The sequence below is a fragment of the Crocodylus siamensis genome, chromosome 3 (genome assembly GCF_052110815.1).
Source record: "Crocodylus siamensis isolate JL-2025a chromosome 3, ASM5211081v1, whole genome shotgun sequence".
Lineage (NCBI taxonomy): Eukaryota > Metazoa > Chordata > Crocodylia > Crocodylidae > Crocodylus > Crocodylus siamensis.
In genome coordinates, this window is record NC_143397.1 from 216,647,915 (window position 1) to 216,664,106 (window position 16,192).

General features: G+C 40.4%; 1 protein-coding gene across 2 annotated transcripts in view; it reads right to left on the reverse strand.

The window, feature by feature from the left end:
• Positions 1-5,506: 5,506 nt before the first annotated feature.
• Positions 5,507-16,192, reverse strand: part of TRIQK (triple QxxK/R motif containing) — a 96,891-nt gene continuing 86,205 nt past the window's right edge. For both annotated transcript variants that reach the window (XM_090040327.1, XM_090040326.1), the window contains one exon: positions 5,507-11,115. In XM_090040327.1, coding sequence (XP_089896453.1) covers positions 11,002-11,115 — 114 coding nt within the window. In that variant the 3' untranslated portion in view covers positions 5,507-11,001. The remainder of the gene's footprint in view (positions 11,116-16,192) is intronic.

The window sequence follows — 16,192 nt, forward strand, 5'->3', positions numbered from 1 at the left end:
TTTCAGTCACCATGGACCATAAATGAAAGCCACCTCAAGGCTGTTCAAACTCAGCAGCAGGGTTCTTCTGCATAAAGACAATGTGGTGGACCAGGAGGAGGTGCTCCTGAGCTGAGATACCCGCCTCATTGCGCTCACCAAAAACCAAGCTTCGGATGCTTCCCCAGGGGCACCAACTTCTAGTCAACCCTCTTCCTGGAGCACATCCGCAAGCCTGGGGTAACTGTTGCCACCACCCAGGGTCTGGTCTTTGTCTGGGCTCTGTGCACTCCAGAGTACACAAGCCTTGTAGACCTTGAGAGATGCTTAACTCACTGTGGTACTTTGAGGTGCTTCTCTTAACCTGATTTTGGATTTTAAACTTCATTGCAGAACAACAAGGAAGTTTTTTTTACCTCCCTGCCTGCCTTCTAACACCTCCAGGGGAGGAATTCTACCCGATCAATACATCAAAGAGCTACTCAACACAGCTCACAAAGACATTCTCAAAGACCTAAAGGGACAGCCTTCCATCTTCAGCTCCCTCTGTGCAAAAATAAAGTTTATTTCCTACTTATGGGGACTTTTTACCATCTTGTATCATCTACACTTTTCCCAGAGCCTGATGAAAGGACTTTGATCCCAAAAGCTTGCAGAAAAGGACAATTTTCTTGCCATTTTCCAGTTGGTTTAATAAAAGGTATCATTTTGGAACCAAAAGTTCTAGTTTTTTGTATGTCTCGTAACCTGAGGCATTCACAAATAGTCTTCCTTAGCCAGCCAAGCAAAGGGACCAAAAAGGCCTGCCCAATCCCTCTCAAGTATGTACAACAAGGCTTACTATAACGGATAGCTTTATTGGGTAGGGAGGGCAGGCATGGGGAGGACTACATATCAGAACAGTATCAAGAGAATAACCCTGAGCAAACAGAATTGGCTTGGTAGCCTTTGGATATGCTTCTAGAACACTGTTGCTGGCTAACTTTCAGGTAAGTTACTCATATGTTCACCTGGTGCACGTCCACACATGCAAGTATGTGCGCTTGCAACAGCTCAAATAGAAGCGGTGCAAACTTGAGCCGAAGCTTTTTGTTTCAGCACATGTGCTCGGACATACACTTTGTTGCGGAGCAAATTGTGCCACTTGGGGCAAAATAACCCTGCCTGACTCCTCCCAGATCTTCAGCCAGGGGGGAGGTAGAGCCCAGGGCCAGCACCTGTGCTGTCTGCAGCAGTATAAAAAGCTGCCTTGTCCTGGCCTCAGCAGTATAAAAAGCCACCCTGGCAAGTAGCTCAGGGCTACTAGCTCTCAGGAGCCTCTGGGGCCCAGCCAATTGGTACCTGGGGACACTACCCCTTGTGCCATCTGGACTGCTGAAGCAGCCCTGAGAGTTCCCTGCACCATCTACCAACTGCAGCAGTCTGGCAATGGAGGCTGCTGCCTGGCTGTGACCTGCTGTGCACCTGCCAGACTCAGATGGGGACTGAAGAGCCAGTAGACACATCTGCCTCTCTGGGCTAGCTGCCAGTGGACTGCGGTTGCAGGGTTGGCTTTTGTGTGGCACTACTGCCATTTGTGCCCCCTGCCCAGCCATCTGGGCAGCTATCACCCAGAAGATGTTCCGGGTGTGGTGGCCTGCTTTGAACTGTCAAAGCATATCCTCCTGGCCGCATTTGGCAAGGAGGTCAGCCACAGCCAGATGGGTCTAAGGTGTCAGCTCTGAGCAGGTCGGGTCCTGCCACTGGCCTCCCATTCTGTTGCTCCCTATTGGAAAACTGAAAAATCCCTGATAAAAAAAATCCCCAAATCACTCTCTAAAATCCACGTTCCTCCACAAGTAAAACAAAAGACCACTATAAAAAGAGAGAGAGAGAGAGAGAAAGACAGCGATCAGTTGGACAATGTTTTATTAATATATCTACAGTGTTAAAGCAAGTCTCTTATCATAATAATAAAGTGAACTCTAAATACAGGTTTCATAAATACATATTTTGCTGCCCTCCCACAGGGCGATGGCTTCCATACAAGGGGGTTCATCCCCCACACAAGGCCTCCCAAAAGGGGGTTTGTCCCCCACACAAAGTGTTCGTCCCCCCAAAAAGGATGTTTAGCCCTCACACAAGGGGTTCAGATCCCCAACAGGGGCTTTGTCCCACACACAAAGGGTCTGGCTCCCCAAAAAGGGGTTCGGCCACCACAAAAAGAGGTTTGTCCCCCACACAAGGGGTTTGGCCCCCCAATAGGGGATTTGTCCCCCCACACAAGGGGTAGAGCCCCCCAGCGGGGTCCCCCCCTGCAAGGCCCACATGCCCCACCCCAGACCGACTGCTGCGCCACCTGGCCCCATCCCCCATCAGCTGCTGCAGCCCCCCAATGGCTACCCCACCCAGCTCCACCCTCTGCTCCCCCATACCCACTATGGGTGCCCTGCCCAGCCCCACCCCCCACCTTGCACCCCCAGGCCCCCAAGGCCCCAGCCCCAGAAACCAGCACTTAAAAAAAAAAAAATGCAGAAAAAAAACAGAAAAAAAAGGGGGAAAAAAGCCTCTGCTTACCTTAGAAGCAGGGATGGGGGTGCTCCAGGGCCTCCTGGCAGAGGCCCCCTGGGCAGCACAGGACAGCAGGGGGGCAGCAGGGCCCAGGCTGGGGCTGCTGAGGCTGTCACCCTGCCCTGCACTGCGTGGGCGGGGCCCCAGGCAGTCACACGGCAGCTCCAACTGTCGGTAAGAGCAAGGGTTTGTTTTGTTTTTTTAATATGGGATACCGGGGCAGGGATGGGGAATGGGGCTGGCCAGAGAAGGGGTCAGGGGCATCAGGGGGCTGGTGGGGAGAGGGGCTGGCTGTGGCAGGGGTTGGGAGCCTCGGGGGGCTTGTGGGGAGGAGGGGCCGACTGCAGCAGGGGTCAGGGGACTCAGGGGGGCTGGCAGGGGGAGGGGCCGGCCATGGCAGGGGTCAGGGGCCTCGTGGGGCTGGCTGGTGGAGGCAGGGGCTGGCCGTGGCAGGGGTTGGGAGCCTTGGGGGGGTTAGCGGGGGGGTTGGCCCCGGCAGGGGTTGGGGGTCTCAGGGGGGCTGGCGGGGGCAGGGGTTTGACATGGGGCAAGAGGCACATGTGCACTCAGGTGGATGCACCCCTGGAGTCTAGAAGAGCTCCAGAGGCCATGTGCGTGCTTCATGTTCCCAAACATGTCTGCTGCTACTTCCTCATGGAGGGGTTAATTTATACACCTGTTGTGACCTCATCATTACATTCCCACCAGAAGCAGACCAATGCTTCCAAATGACATCAGACTCACCAGGTAAGAGGACTAGTCACATGACCTGCAAGGGTGGGAACCTGAGAAAAAAGGAGCAGGTTCCCTCTCTCTTCAGAATTTGTACCTGCAGGCACCACGGTAACACAGGATGGGGGTTTGGCTGCTGCCTTACAGCAGTGAGGAAGACTGGGGGGAGGGGAGCGTGATTTCCCCACAGGCAGCACCAGAATGAGGAGAGGGTGAAAGCAGAGATTATGGCTATCCTTACCTACATGTACCCTAATTTATGGTATGTGTAAATCACGTAAATCCACAATCTAAATGTGTATTATACAGTACCTAGGCAAATGCATCTAACAAGTTGCTACATTCCCTTCTTTTCCTCCAGTTTGCTTTGGCCTATAAAAAGCTCATTGGTGAGTTAGGGCGTTGTGGTATGGTATCAGAAATAACTCCTCTCTTTCAACAGAATATTGAACAGTAGGATTATGACATTGTCCCTAAATGATTTTGGAAACTAGAAGTAAAGTGATTATTATCACTATTTGAATTATAGAATCATAGAAAATTAGGGTTGGAAGGGACCTCATTGATGAGCAAGGACCTCAAAGCAGGACTATTCCCACGTAGAACATGTACCTGGGTCTTAAAAATCTCTGATGATGGAGATTCCACAACCTCTTTAGGTAACCTGTTCCAGTGTTTTACTACCTTCCTCATGGGAAAGTTTTTCCTAATATGTAACTTAAACTTCCCTTGCTGCAACTTGAGACCATTGCTCCTTTTTCTGTCATCTGCCATCACTGAGAAAAGTTTAGCTGTGTCCTCTTTTGAACCCCCCTTCAGGTAGTTGAAGGATGCTGTTAAATCCCCCCTCAGTCTTCTCTTTTCCAGACTAAATAAGCCCGGTTCCCTCAGCTTCCCCTCACATATGTTCCCCAGCCCCCTATTTTCATTCCCCTCTGCTGCCCTCTCCTACCCTATTTTGTTTGTCCTCTTCAATTTGTCTATATCCTTTGTGTAGTTGGGGGCCCAAAACTGTGCACAGTACACCAAATGTGGCCTCAACAGTGCTGAATACAGGGGCATAATCTTTCCCCTCAATCCGCTGGCAATGCTCCTACTAATGCAGGCCAGTAAGCTGTCTGCCTTCTTCACAACAAGGGCACACTGTAGGCTCATATTCAGCATACTGTCCACTGTAACTCCCAGATCCTTTTCTGCAGAGCTTCTGCTTAGCCGGTCAGTTCCTAGCCTGTACTGGTACTGTTCCATTCTAAGTGCAGGACTTTGCACTTTTCCTTACTGTACCTCATGAGATTTCTTTTGGTCCAATCCTCCAATCTGTCAAGGTCTCTCTGAATCCTAGCTCTACCCTCCAGCATATCTACTACTCCCCCCAGCTGGCTGTCATCTGCACACTTGCTGGGGGTGCACTCTATGCCATCTTCCTGGTCACTGATGAAGATATTGAACAAAACTGGTCCCATACCGGCTTGTGGAGCACTCCAGTTGATAACAGGTGCCAAACATCCATTGATTACTACCCTTCCAGCCTGACCAGTCAGCCAGCTTTCTATTCACCTTACAGTCCATTCATCCAACCCATAACCTCTTAGCTTGCTTGCAAGCTCTTGTTTCTCTTTCACAGAGGGATTGTGACAGCAACAAGTTCTCACAAATACTGGGTCATTTATGACTGAGCAAGGGACAGCATGTCTGCTCTATTTCCCTCAGAGTAGACTAGGGCATAAATTGTAGCTCAGAGTCACCACGCATTTCCTAGTGACCCTTACTCTAGAGGGAAATAATCTTCTTCTGATTTACATCAGTAGTAAGTTAGTTTCCCATCAATAATCACTCAGGTTGGTCAATCATTCACACTATCCCATTCCTAAAGTCATTCCTAAGGGGCCATGCCTAATCCTGCCACCCCAACAGAACTAAAAACATTGGTCGAACACTTTTCAATGACCCATGTAAGATTTTTATGTCAGTCGTTGTTCTTTTCACTAGCCTCCCTCCACCTAACTCCATTTATGCTCTTAAATTCTCACATTGTCTCCAAATTTAGCTAAAGCTCTAGTTCTTGACTTTGCACCTCACTTTCTCCAATCTCCACAAGATCCAGACTCCACATTTGGCCCACCTCTATAATGGCTCTCAACACACAATCTTTTAGAAGAGTTTGGAGTATGATTTGAACTTTGTTGCTTGGGCTTTACTCCACATTTTGAAGGATTTAGGAAGAAAAAGACATGGCGCCAAGTAACTGTTTGAATGTTTTTTATTGTTTATTTTAAGCTTTACATGCAAAACCAGTGTAACAATTATATTTCCAGAAATTATAAAATATATCACTGAATCACTATCCATGCAAAGGGAACCTTTGACATGAACTAGCTTTCACAATTATCAGTTATTTGATTGGTCCCAATATTTATAGTTCACCATTACAACTGCCAAAACTGGCAACCACCAAGATTGTTGTCTCAATTAGGGACAGTAAACAGATTGTCCCATTTTTAATGAAAAAATCTAAAATGTAATACTTCACAGTTTAACATGTTTATTCATCTAAACGAGTTAAAAAATAATGGTGTGACATCTGTTTGAGAGACACTGGTACCTAGCATTCTGGCTGTCTCCCCACCAATTTGGTTGCCATTAGGAATAAAAAAGAGAGTAGAGGATGCTGTCAATTAAATCCATTGACAAACTATCAAAATTCATTTTGTGTTCTTGAAAATGTGTTCCCCATATATAGCACAGTAATTTAAAGCAAACTATATAGTAGGATGAAGGGGAAAAACATTGTACTGCAAAAAAAAAGATCTAGTCTGTTGTTTCTCTCTCTCTTCCCCTTATTGAGGGTGTCAACACACTGAATGTTGTTATGAGCATAAGAATACCCATGATCTTTGCCAGTTTATTCATCTCAGATTCATTTCTCAAAGTACAAGCAAAATCTTTTAGAAAGCTGTTTCAGTGTACATTTCTGCTATCATACTGATGTGCCATATTGTTATTTCCTTGACCACAATCATCATAATAATTGTACTAGCTTAAGTAAAATTATAAATGCCATCTGAATCCACAATATTCTGCTTGTTGGCATTCCCAATTGGGTTATCTTGATTTCAAGCACATTCTCTTTCTGAGGACTTGCATCAGTGCACTTGACCTTGCCCATTAAGAGTTCACTTGCATCTAAGAGACACAGTTCTACTACACTGGAGCAGTACAGAGTACTGGCACACTGCTTACTTGCAAAAGGACATTCTCAATCTGCTAGCCTTAAATAAGATGAGCCCTGTGCTTAGTGCTAAATTTCACTGATAGGCTGTGGGTCTTTTAATTGGGTTTTCCCCTGCACATTTTAAATAGGACAGTTTAAATACTGTTTATTGTCAAATCTAGCCTGTGGCTACATTGACTAGTTAGGTCAATATTACTCTGAATACTCAAGCAAGTACAGAATCGCTCATATATTCTCATGTAGCTGTAACGTTTCAATATTCCAACAAATATGTTGTTGCTGGGATGTATTGGTGTAGCTATGATATATACTAGATTACATGGGTGTCTATATGGCATGCCTCAATAATCTTTAAATAAAACATCCTTCAACAAAACTTTAAATAAATCTCTTAAAAATATGTAATGCATATCTTCTCATTATAATAAAATATACTCATGGACTTCTGTGAACATATTAAAAATGTTTGCTTTGGAAAGTCTATCATATTCGCTGTTCATACCATCATAACAACCACAGTGGGGTTTTGCACTTCTATAATACTCATGAAACTGTTCCCTGGTCTGCTGCTGTTTCTATTATTAGAAAAAAGGTACTTACAAAGTTTTATTGACCAAGATAATTGTTAGCATTATACCCCTCTAGAGAGAAGAATCTTCCTGGCTAGGGATGAAAAATCTTTGCCAGTCTCACTCCTATGGAGAACCTGGAGCCATCTGCTATTTTTTCCACAATGGGTCTGGTTAGTCAAGCAAGTTTCCCAAGCAGCTTCTATTAAGCTAGAACCCCAGTTGCAGTTTATATAATTACTGTTTAAGGAGAAGGCAGGACCAATAATAAAGCTTGTTCAGTGTTGGGAGATGAATACTCTGGGGTGTCACTTCCTCATGGAGTTTGGTTAATGAAGTGACCAGCACCCTTTCCATAAAACAAGCCATATGAAATGATGCTCAGAATATATTCAATCAGTGTGATTTTGGTGACAAACAAAATGGAGAAATTTTCGTTGTAAAAATAAATGACCCCTATTAAGACTGGCTAGGAGACATATGAATCCCTTTTTGTTACATTTTCAATATTTAAGGCCTAAAGTTCATTTTAATACAAGCTTAGTGCCTAGAATCACATGAACTGTTCCATATTTCACAAATATTAGTGACCTTTAATTGGTAGCACAGCTCAAATGTGAATACCATGCTGTGTGGGCCAATGGTATATCCTTCCAAATGTATCTACCACTGCACTGCAGATCCCACTAATAAAAGCTCCTAAGAACTTCCAGTAAAAGGTACTCATACATACTCATTTTATGATCATTAAAATAGCCAATGAGCTACTGTTACAGAGAAAAATGGCTTAAAAAGCTGAGACTGATCCTCAGCTCAGATATGCATATATCTATAATTAAAGAAAAAAAGTATATTCACCTAAGGTACTGAAAGTGATCTCCATTTAAAGGTATCAGAAGTGGATGCTGTAAATGCTCCAGAAAGGATATTGGCTGAGATAACTAGAGGTCAGATTTTGACCTCCCATTAATACAAATCAATACTGAAATCAATGGAGCCAGCATAAGAGAGGCAACACCAGAATCAGGTCCTATTCAATACACTTGGGCTTATGCAGTAAAAAAACAAGTGTCTGGTTTGACTGAAGATGGGAGCTTTTAGCTCTACATACTTGTTACAAAATTAGCATTCTCCTGTCTTTAATGAGTGTACTAACAGCATGAGTAATATTTCACACTGTATTTGCTGTGATATTTTCTTTGCATCTCCATGTACATTGGTTTGGGCCTCTGCAGGTATTCTAGCAAAAGGGGACTCTCTGGTTACATGTGACTTAGTTATTTATTTCACCTAAAAGACTCAAATACAAACAGCAGACCATGAGGGCATTGTGGACTTCAGCTCCATAAACCAATGAGTTGATTTCACTAATGAAATCGTTGATATATATAATTTGATTTCTCTAGTAACTCTCATAATACAGGGAATGTTCTAATAATTTCAAGTTACTCTTTATGTTTGAAACACCCTATTTAAAAGTTTACTGTTTCAGAACACAATATACAAGGGAACATGTATGAATGGAATGATAATACTGCACACTTACAGTACATGTAACACAAAGTGCAGTGCAGCTATTAACTAAAGAATCCCTACAGAATCCCTAGGATTTTGTAGAAAGTGGATGTTGCTCATGCAAAACAGAAGAGAGGACAACAGTTCTATGTCATACTCCAAAGGCCAGCTTGTGATATGCCTTTCCTGACACTGAAAGAAATGCCATACATCATCAAAAGCAAGTCACTAAAAATGCAGTGTTGCAATATATTTGGCAATGTATATAAGTATTACTGGACTATACATAATGTGAATATATGAGTCGTAGGATTTTCTGACTGCAATTGGTCATAATTACGGAATGAAAAATGCTGTATTTTCTCACATACAATGCACCCTATGCACCCCAGAATAAGATAAGCACCTTGTTTTTGAAAGGCAAATGAAGAAAAAAAATCTTACCTTGTAGTAAGTAACTGAGTTGTGACAGAGGAAGCCAAGCTTATTCATTGTTTTGCTCCCTGTGGATTGTGTGCAGATGTTACCATCACTTTCTACTGGTAAGAAGCAAAAACCACTCTTACCATATTTCTCACATATAGAGTAAGCATACTCCAATTTCCAGCAGCTGGGTTTTTGGAACAAGATACATATTGTATGTAAGAAAATACGGTACATGTATGCTATTTCATTTCCATACATGTATTAGAGGTGCTGTTATATTCTACGTTTTTTAGATGGGCTGTCTGGTGTTACACAAACTCAATATGTGGAACATGACTGATAAAAAGTCTGTCCTTACCCAATCAATGTATCTTGGCACAGATACACTTTAAAATAAGTCATATTGATTTAAGTTACAAACTGGGCTTTAACTAGTGAAAATGGGACTATTAATATATTATATGCTAGAATATTAATTTTAATCATTTTGCTTCCTTTTGTCTCTAAAATGACAATATCAGTCTAACTACCTTGAGCACTTCCACAATGGGTCAGTAAACATCTTACTGGGAAATAAGTTTAACCTTTAGCTCAAGACTCTTATATAAGATAAAACAGGGCTAATTTGATGACAGATTCAGGATTTCTTTAACCCCTCTAAAAGAAAATCTACCAACTCTCCTTGACCTACACCACTGAAGGTTGTAGGGGTGGGGTTTTTTTGTTTCTCTGCGTTGATTACAAGAAAATAAAAATCAGAACAAGTGAAATGCTGACCATGTTTTTCAAGAACACAGATATGACAGCCTTTTGCATCACAGGACCTATAAACAAAGACATACCACAAACCAAACAGCACAGTATAAATCCTAAATTGAACAGCCCTCTACAGGTACTTTGATCTAGCTCCTTTTTCAAGTTGTTTGCATTTATTTAGTAGAGTGATCAGAAATAAACTCTATGCTACACATTCAGAATAGTACTTTGCAAGAATGAAAGGATACTATTCCTTAGGAATATCCAAGAAAACATTTGTTAGCAGATACCACCCTTTGCACTGGTTTGATGAAAATGATTGTATAATTGGAAAACAATTTTTACCACATCCTCTTAAGAAGAGGGGCAGGCTGATATTGCGGGAGGCAGAATGGCATAATTAAAATATAATTTCTGCTTTATTTTAATAATAGAGCAATACACTAATTAAAATCAACATTGTCTGAACTTTCTATTTACACCAGCTTAGACAGCACAGGAGGCAAGGAACTCTGTTTCAGAGGCATATGTGACTGTTCAAGCTTCTGTCATGCAGGTGTCCTTTTCTTACACAGCACATGTGCACTGAACAGTTGGCAAAAGGATGAAAAAGATTATTGTAGATATACGAGTATACAGAATTTAGGATGACATAAAATAGACTCATACAGGAAATGAGAGATCACTCCTGAAAAGACTTTGACCTATGACTTTTCTGTGTTTATGACAGAAAGAGCTGGGGAGAGAGAGAATGAGAAATTGAAGATGTGCTCTCAGTATAAATCAATGAAAGATGTTTTATTTGGGATCTGTGTTTTCTTTTAGATGTAATAAAAATTTAGTTCAGCTATTGGGAAATTTGGATTCATGGAATGGGTGCATGACTCTTCAGAGGTTAGCATCTACCCTTTTAGATACCAGTAATTATAACACAAAAAATGTTTTTTGACATGAAAGTTTTCATTCAGAAAAAGTAAATAATATAAATCGGTCACTTTATTCAAGTATACCATTCAGTAATCATACTGTAGGGCTTTTGTGCTTCCTGATAACCAAAAAAGCTTGGTTTCACCAGTTTTTTTCCTATTTTGCAGATTCAGAACATCACAGGGGCTGAGATATTGCAAAGTAGCATTGTGTAGTAAGCCATACCATTTCCTACAGCTGTGTTGTCTCACTGTGTGGTTCCGCGTAGTATTGTTCAAGGTAGATGTTTTTTCCCCAAAGAGAACACTGCATCTGCTAGTTTTCATCTGGATCCAAATCAAGGTCAACTTCATTGGAAAGGTTAAGATAAAAGAAAGCGTAGAAAGCCAACAGAAATACCAATACAGCTACAAGGACAAGGGCAACTTCCTGTACAAATGAGAAAATGTAAAAATGATATAATATTAGAGACGTCATCATTTCAGATATATCAGGAATAAATGTTATTTTCCTTTTAAATAAATCTCAAAGAAGTCTCATTAGATGATATTGTTTGCACAGCCAGATGGCATTTTAAAGAACCCTCTTTTACTGCCACCAGTCTGACATGTCATCAAGTATTAGTAACTTCCATGGAATGGTCAGATTTTGGTGGGTGAGATGCATCCTTTAGGCAATAAATGCAAAATTCATGAAAATAGGTCTTAATGAAAATTTGAACCATGAATTTAGATGGTGCTTGGCTATTTGCACCTTTTATTTCAATGAGATTGCTTTTTAGCAATATACTTTTAAATTATTAACAAGACACATACTGTACAGAAAAAAATCTGTGAGAAATGATATTCCCAATTCTTAATCCGTCATAGGTCTGATCTGCAAGATCCCTCAATACAACATAAAATTTTTCCACATTCCTTACGTAATCCTGGCAGAAAGCAGGAGTTTGCACTAGACACTTCAGAAGATCCCAACCTTCTGCAGCTTCCTTGTTTAACATAAACAAGTCTTTTGGAGGCTTAAAATTTAACAAATGCTTTGGTAGCAAATGCTTTCCCCAGTATACAATTGCCTCTTAGGCTGTAAATACACATTATATTTGATGTAGTCTTGACTGTCCCGGGTTTTGACCCAGCTCAAAACAAGAGGGGTACAGTTACATGCACAAGTAACCTTTCAAAGTTGCATTGCTGCTGCTCTGCCAGTAGGTGGCCAGTGACAGCACACAGTCTGATCAGCTTGTTAGGAAATGACCTTGCAGAAGCACACCACAATGTTTGGGGGGAACAACACACTAGCAGATCTTACCCCACATACTTCAGGAGACCTGAAACAGGATAGGGGTCTTGTATGTTTGTAAGATCCTGGGTCAAATGCAACCTCTATTTACAGCCACCTATTCTGTTTTAGGGCCAGAATCTCTTTCTTGGCTTGGACTTTGAATCTCAAATGTGTTAAATCAAAGCACAGCCATCTACTTTATAATACTACCTGTTTAAATATAAAATGCTTGGCTTCCAAAGAAAATATTATGTAATAAAGAGTTGGATTTTTTCAGTTTCCTGGAAAATACAGCTAAGGCCCCCACTACAAGTTACATCTATTACACAATTACCTGGTTAGACTGGCTATATGTGCAAATTAACTATGGCACCTTAAAAAGGTCCAACTAGCTTTAAAGTTACTGCTAGAAAATACATAACAACTTTACAGATGGTTTCTATCCAGCTTTAATTTGTACACACGGCCTGTGCCTCTGTGGCTGGGAGACCACAGTTGTTGCCATTTCCCAGGTGTGGGGATGGCCTGTGGCTGCTGGGGCTAGGAGTTCCCTCAGCTGCCGGACTCTCAGGTGCAGGAGATGTCTATTTACATAGTGATCCCAGGCTCCCTCTGTACTGGCAATAAGGCATGATAGGATTTGATGCTGGATCTCACAGTCATGCCTCCTACTATACACATGTGGCATGGCAGGGGGTCTGATTGTGTGGATCATGCATTAGATCCCATCACACCTTTACCTGCACATGTAGAGAGGCCCATAATCTCCTACATTATGCACTGTTGACTATAATTTTCTCAGGCAGTGAAATATGGAGTACTGTTTTAAATACTGTGCTGCATGTGCCCAACATAAATGGAAATTGTTACTACTACTGTTGATAATACATATTACTTCATTACCTATTATTATAATTTATTATTAAAATCATATATTGGGGCTCCTAAAAATTGACCAACCCAACTCCATCTCTCTAAATTTAAAAAACAACTTTTCCCACAGGCCCATCTGCAATCTGCACAAACACCTAAAAGGGCAGAAGGACAAACTGAAGAATGAAGCAGGTATATACTGAAGCTAATCTGTACAAGAAAAACTAACAGGGTGTTAGATAAATACTGTCAGTGAAAGAGATACACTAGGCAGGAGCACAATGGGTAGGCCACTGGACTAGACTCAGATCATGGTGCTGACCCTATCCTTGTGAATCACTAACTGAGCTTACAAACCCGAAAGAGTTAAAACTCTTGTGCTAGCTCCATTTTAAAGTCTGGCCCATAACCTGGCATACTTCTATAGAACAGCTGCATTCTGGCATTGTTCTATAGAGCAGCACTTCATTTGCATTTACATGAATGCATTTTATATTTTATCAGAATGTTGGATCAATAATTCAGCATATGCCATCTAATAAACTTTGAAATATTACTGCTTATTGGCGTATGCTCTATATGAATTGCTGTTCTATAGGAACCTTGGCTTTTTGGATGACTTAAATTTCGAAGTATTTTTATATTTTTTAACAAATGTTCACATTGCTTCTATTAATTCACTTGTGCTTTTTGCTATAGACTGACTATAATTTTTTCATTAAATTATACCATTACTTGAACCTTATCATCTTGATTTTATATTATTTGATAAAAAAGAGAATTACATCTAATTCATTAATATATAAGATGAAAGAGATTTTTGCTTTGTTGAAGTTGCAACACGTCAGTATCTCAAAAGGGCATGGCAGCATCAGACAGGTTTCATTTATTTCCTTGTATCCACAGCTGTGCTCCCAGACCCATCTGGCCACACAGCTACTAATCTTAAGAGGATGTAATAAACAAGTGACACACAACTGCAAGCTCCATCTGCTCGGGAAAGTGGACAACAAAACCATACAATACAGTCAACCGTTCACTGTGACACAGAAAGAAAATGCACTCTAGTATTAAAGTTTTTGTCTCGTTTGGATGCAATGCTTTCCACACTGTTACAGTTGACCCTTCTTCTCCATTTTCCCCCAACCTCCCTTAAAAACTTCTTTGAGTTTCATAAACCAACTTTTTGAAAATGTTTATGCTGAAACTGTATTGCCTGGGAACTTTGTATCAGAAGATCTAGATTATACCTCTAGGTCTCCAATGACTTGCACAACTTTAGGTTAATGTACCTACCTTACCTGTGCCTTATTTTTATCTTATATGAAGGAACAATATTATTTCTTTTCTAAGAGGGTATTAAAACATGGGTGGAAGGCTAATGTTTCTTAAGCATTAAGAGTGCTTACAGTTCAAGTCTCTCATAGGAAGGAATTGACTTGAAGCTTGAGAATGTTACAAGTTTAATTTTTAGTTACTGAAAATTATAGCTTCCTTTGTTAAGCAATGAATTGAGGACACATGGTTTGCAATTAGGCATATGTAATCTCCTATTGTCTCAGAACTGTACCAGGTTTATGAACTTTACAGCTTATGAACTTCACAAATAAAACTGCTTTACCATGAAATATAGGACTCAAAAACCTATGAAGCTGCTATACTTTTTTGCAACAAAAATAAACTATGTTTGTATAATTTGTTATCTATCTATCTATCTAAGCAGATAGCTCCCTCTCTCTCTTTTGCTCTCTCTATATATTTGCCTTTGCCATTTGTCTTCTAGACCAAGCATAAAAGTAAAATGTAAAAATACACTATTTGGCAAATCTAGTTCCTGCTCTTATGATCCATCCCTCTCCAAATTTGTTTTATTCAGAGGATTTCACTATGAATAATTAACTCTCATAGAAAAAAGAGTCCTATAGAAATAAACTGAAAATGATCATCAGGTTTTGAATAATTTTCTGAATTTCTATGTTTTTAGAACAATTTTCATAGAACACTACTGAATTCACCTCTATTAAGTTCCTTAGATCTTTTTTGTAGTGATAACAAACTTAATTGATTATTGTATACACAAGACTTTATACTTCTCTCATTTTTGCCAATTTTACAGGTAAAAGATAAAATAATAATAAAAACAAAGAATAAATGATAACACAAAGCTCTCCATTACCCTATATTGGACTTATTACTGTTATCAATTATCAAAATTACTGGTTGCCTAGATACTAGTGATGATGATCTGGTTACATCTACCTTAAGCATACAAAATATGGCACTGACAATTAATACATATACTTGGAATTTAAAAGGCTTAAGGAAACTGTTGGCAAAACTGACTAGGAACATAAATGTATTGCAGGGAGTATTAACAAAAGCTGGAATTGTTCAAAGATATCCTACTAGATGCTCAAAAATCCACAATTTTATAGACGTGGAAAAAAAAGTTCCAGTGGGCAAGAAGCCATCCTGATTAAGAGAAGATGTGCAAGATCTGATAACACAGAGGAAAATGATAGATCAAGGAAGAAAATGTCAAGTAAACAATGAACAAAAACTGCAAGTTAAGAGAGGTAGACATTGTTAAAGGAAACCAAAGTAACCAATGGATGATCAATGGACAAGACATTTAAAAAAAATTAAAAACTACTAGGAACAAGAAAACCATAGGTTGCGTATAGATTAGATGTAAAACTGTAAAGAGTGATCTACAAAAGGCAGAAAGGTTCAACAGCTATTTTTGTTCCGTATTTAGAATGAAGCAAGAAATTTCCATTTCCTATGATGTTGTTGCTAGAATAGAAAGTTTACCATTGGTAACAAAGAAAGATGTAAGTCAGCAACCACTAAAATTAAACACTTTTATTCAAAAACCCTAGCTAACTTACACCTGAATAAAAAACTAACAAGTTCTCTGAATCTTGAATAGAAATATTAAAAACTAGAACTGGAAGAGACCTGATGCACAATTAAATCCAGTCTGCTACTATTACAGACAATCACATCATAAAATCTCATTCATTAATTCATCATGCTCTATCTTACAACTAGATAGAGGTTTTGTTCCCACTGAACTTGCTGGAATGCTGTGCAAGAACCCCACTAATTAGTTAAGCCTTCTAATTTCTAGCCCAAATTTGAACAGTTTATCCACATTTGTTTTTGTGCCAAGATGGTCCTTTGGCTTAAATAACTCTTCTCCCTCTCTATTTACCACTTACCGTAGTTATAGGAAGCAGTCATCTTTCCTCTCAGCCTTTATTATGCTAAATAAGCAAATCTCTTTTAATCCCTCATAAAACAGGCTGTTTACTGTCCAGATCATCCTACTAGCTCTTCTCTTCATTGC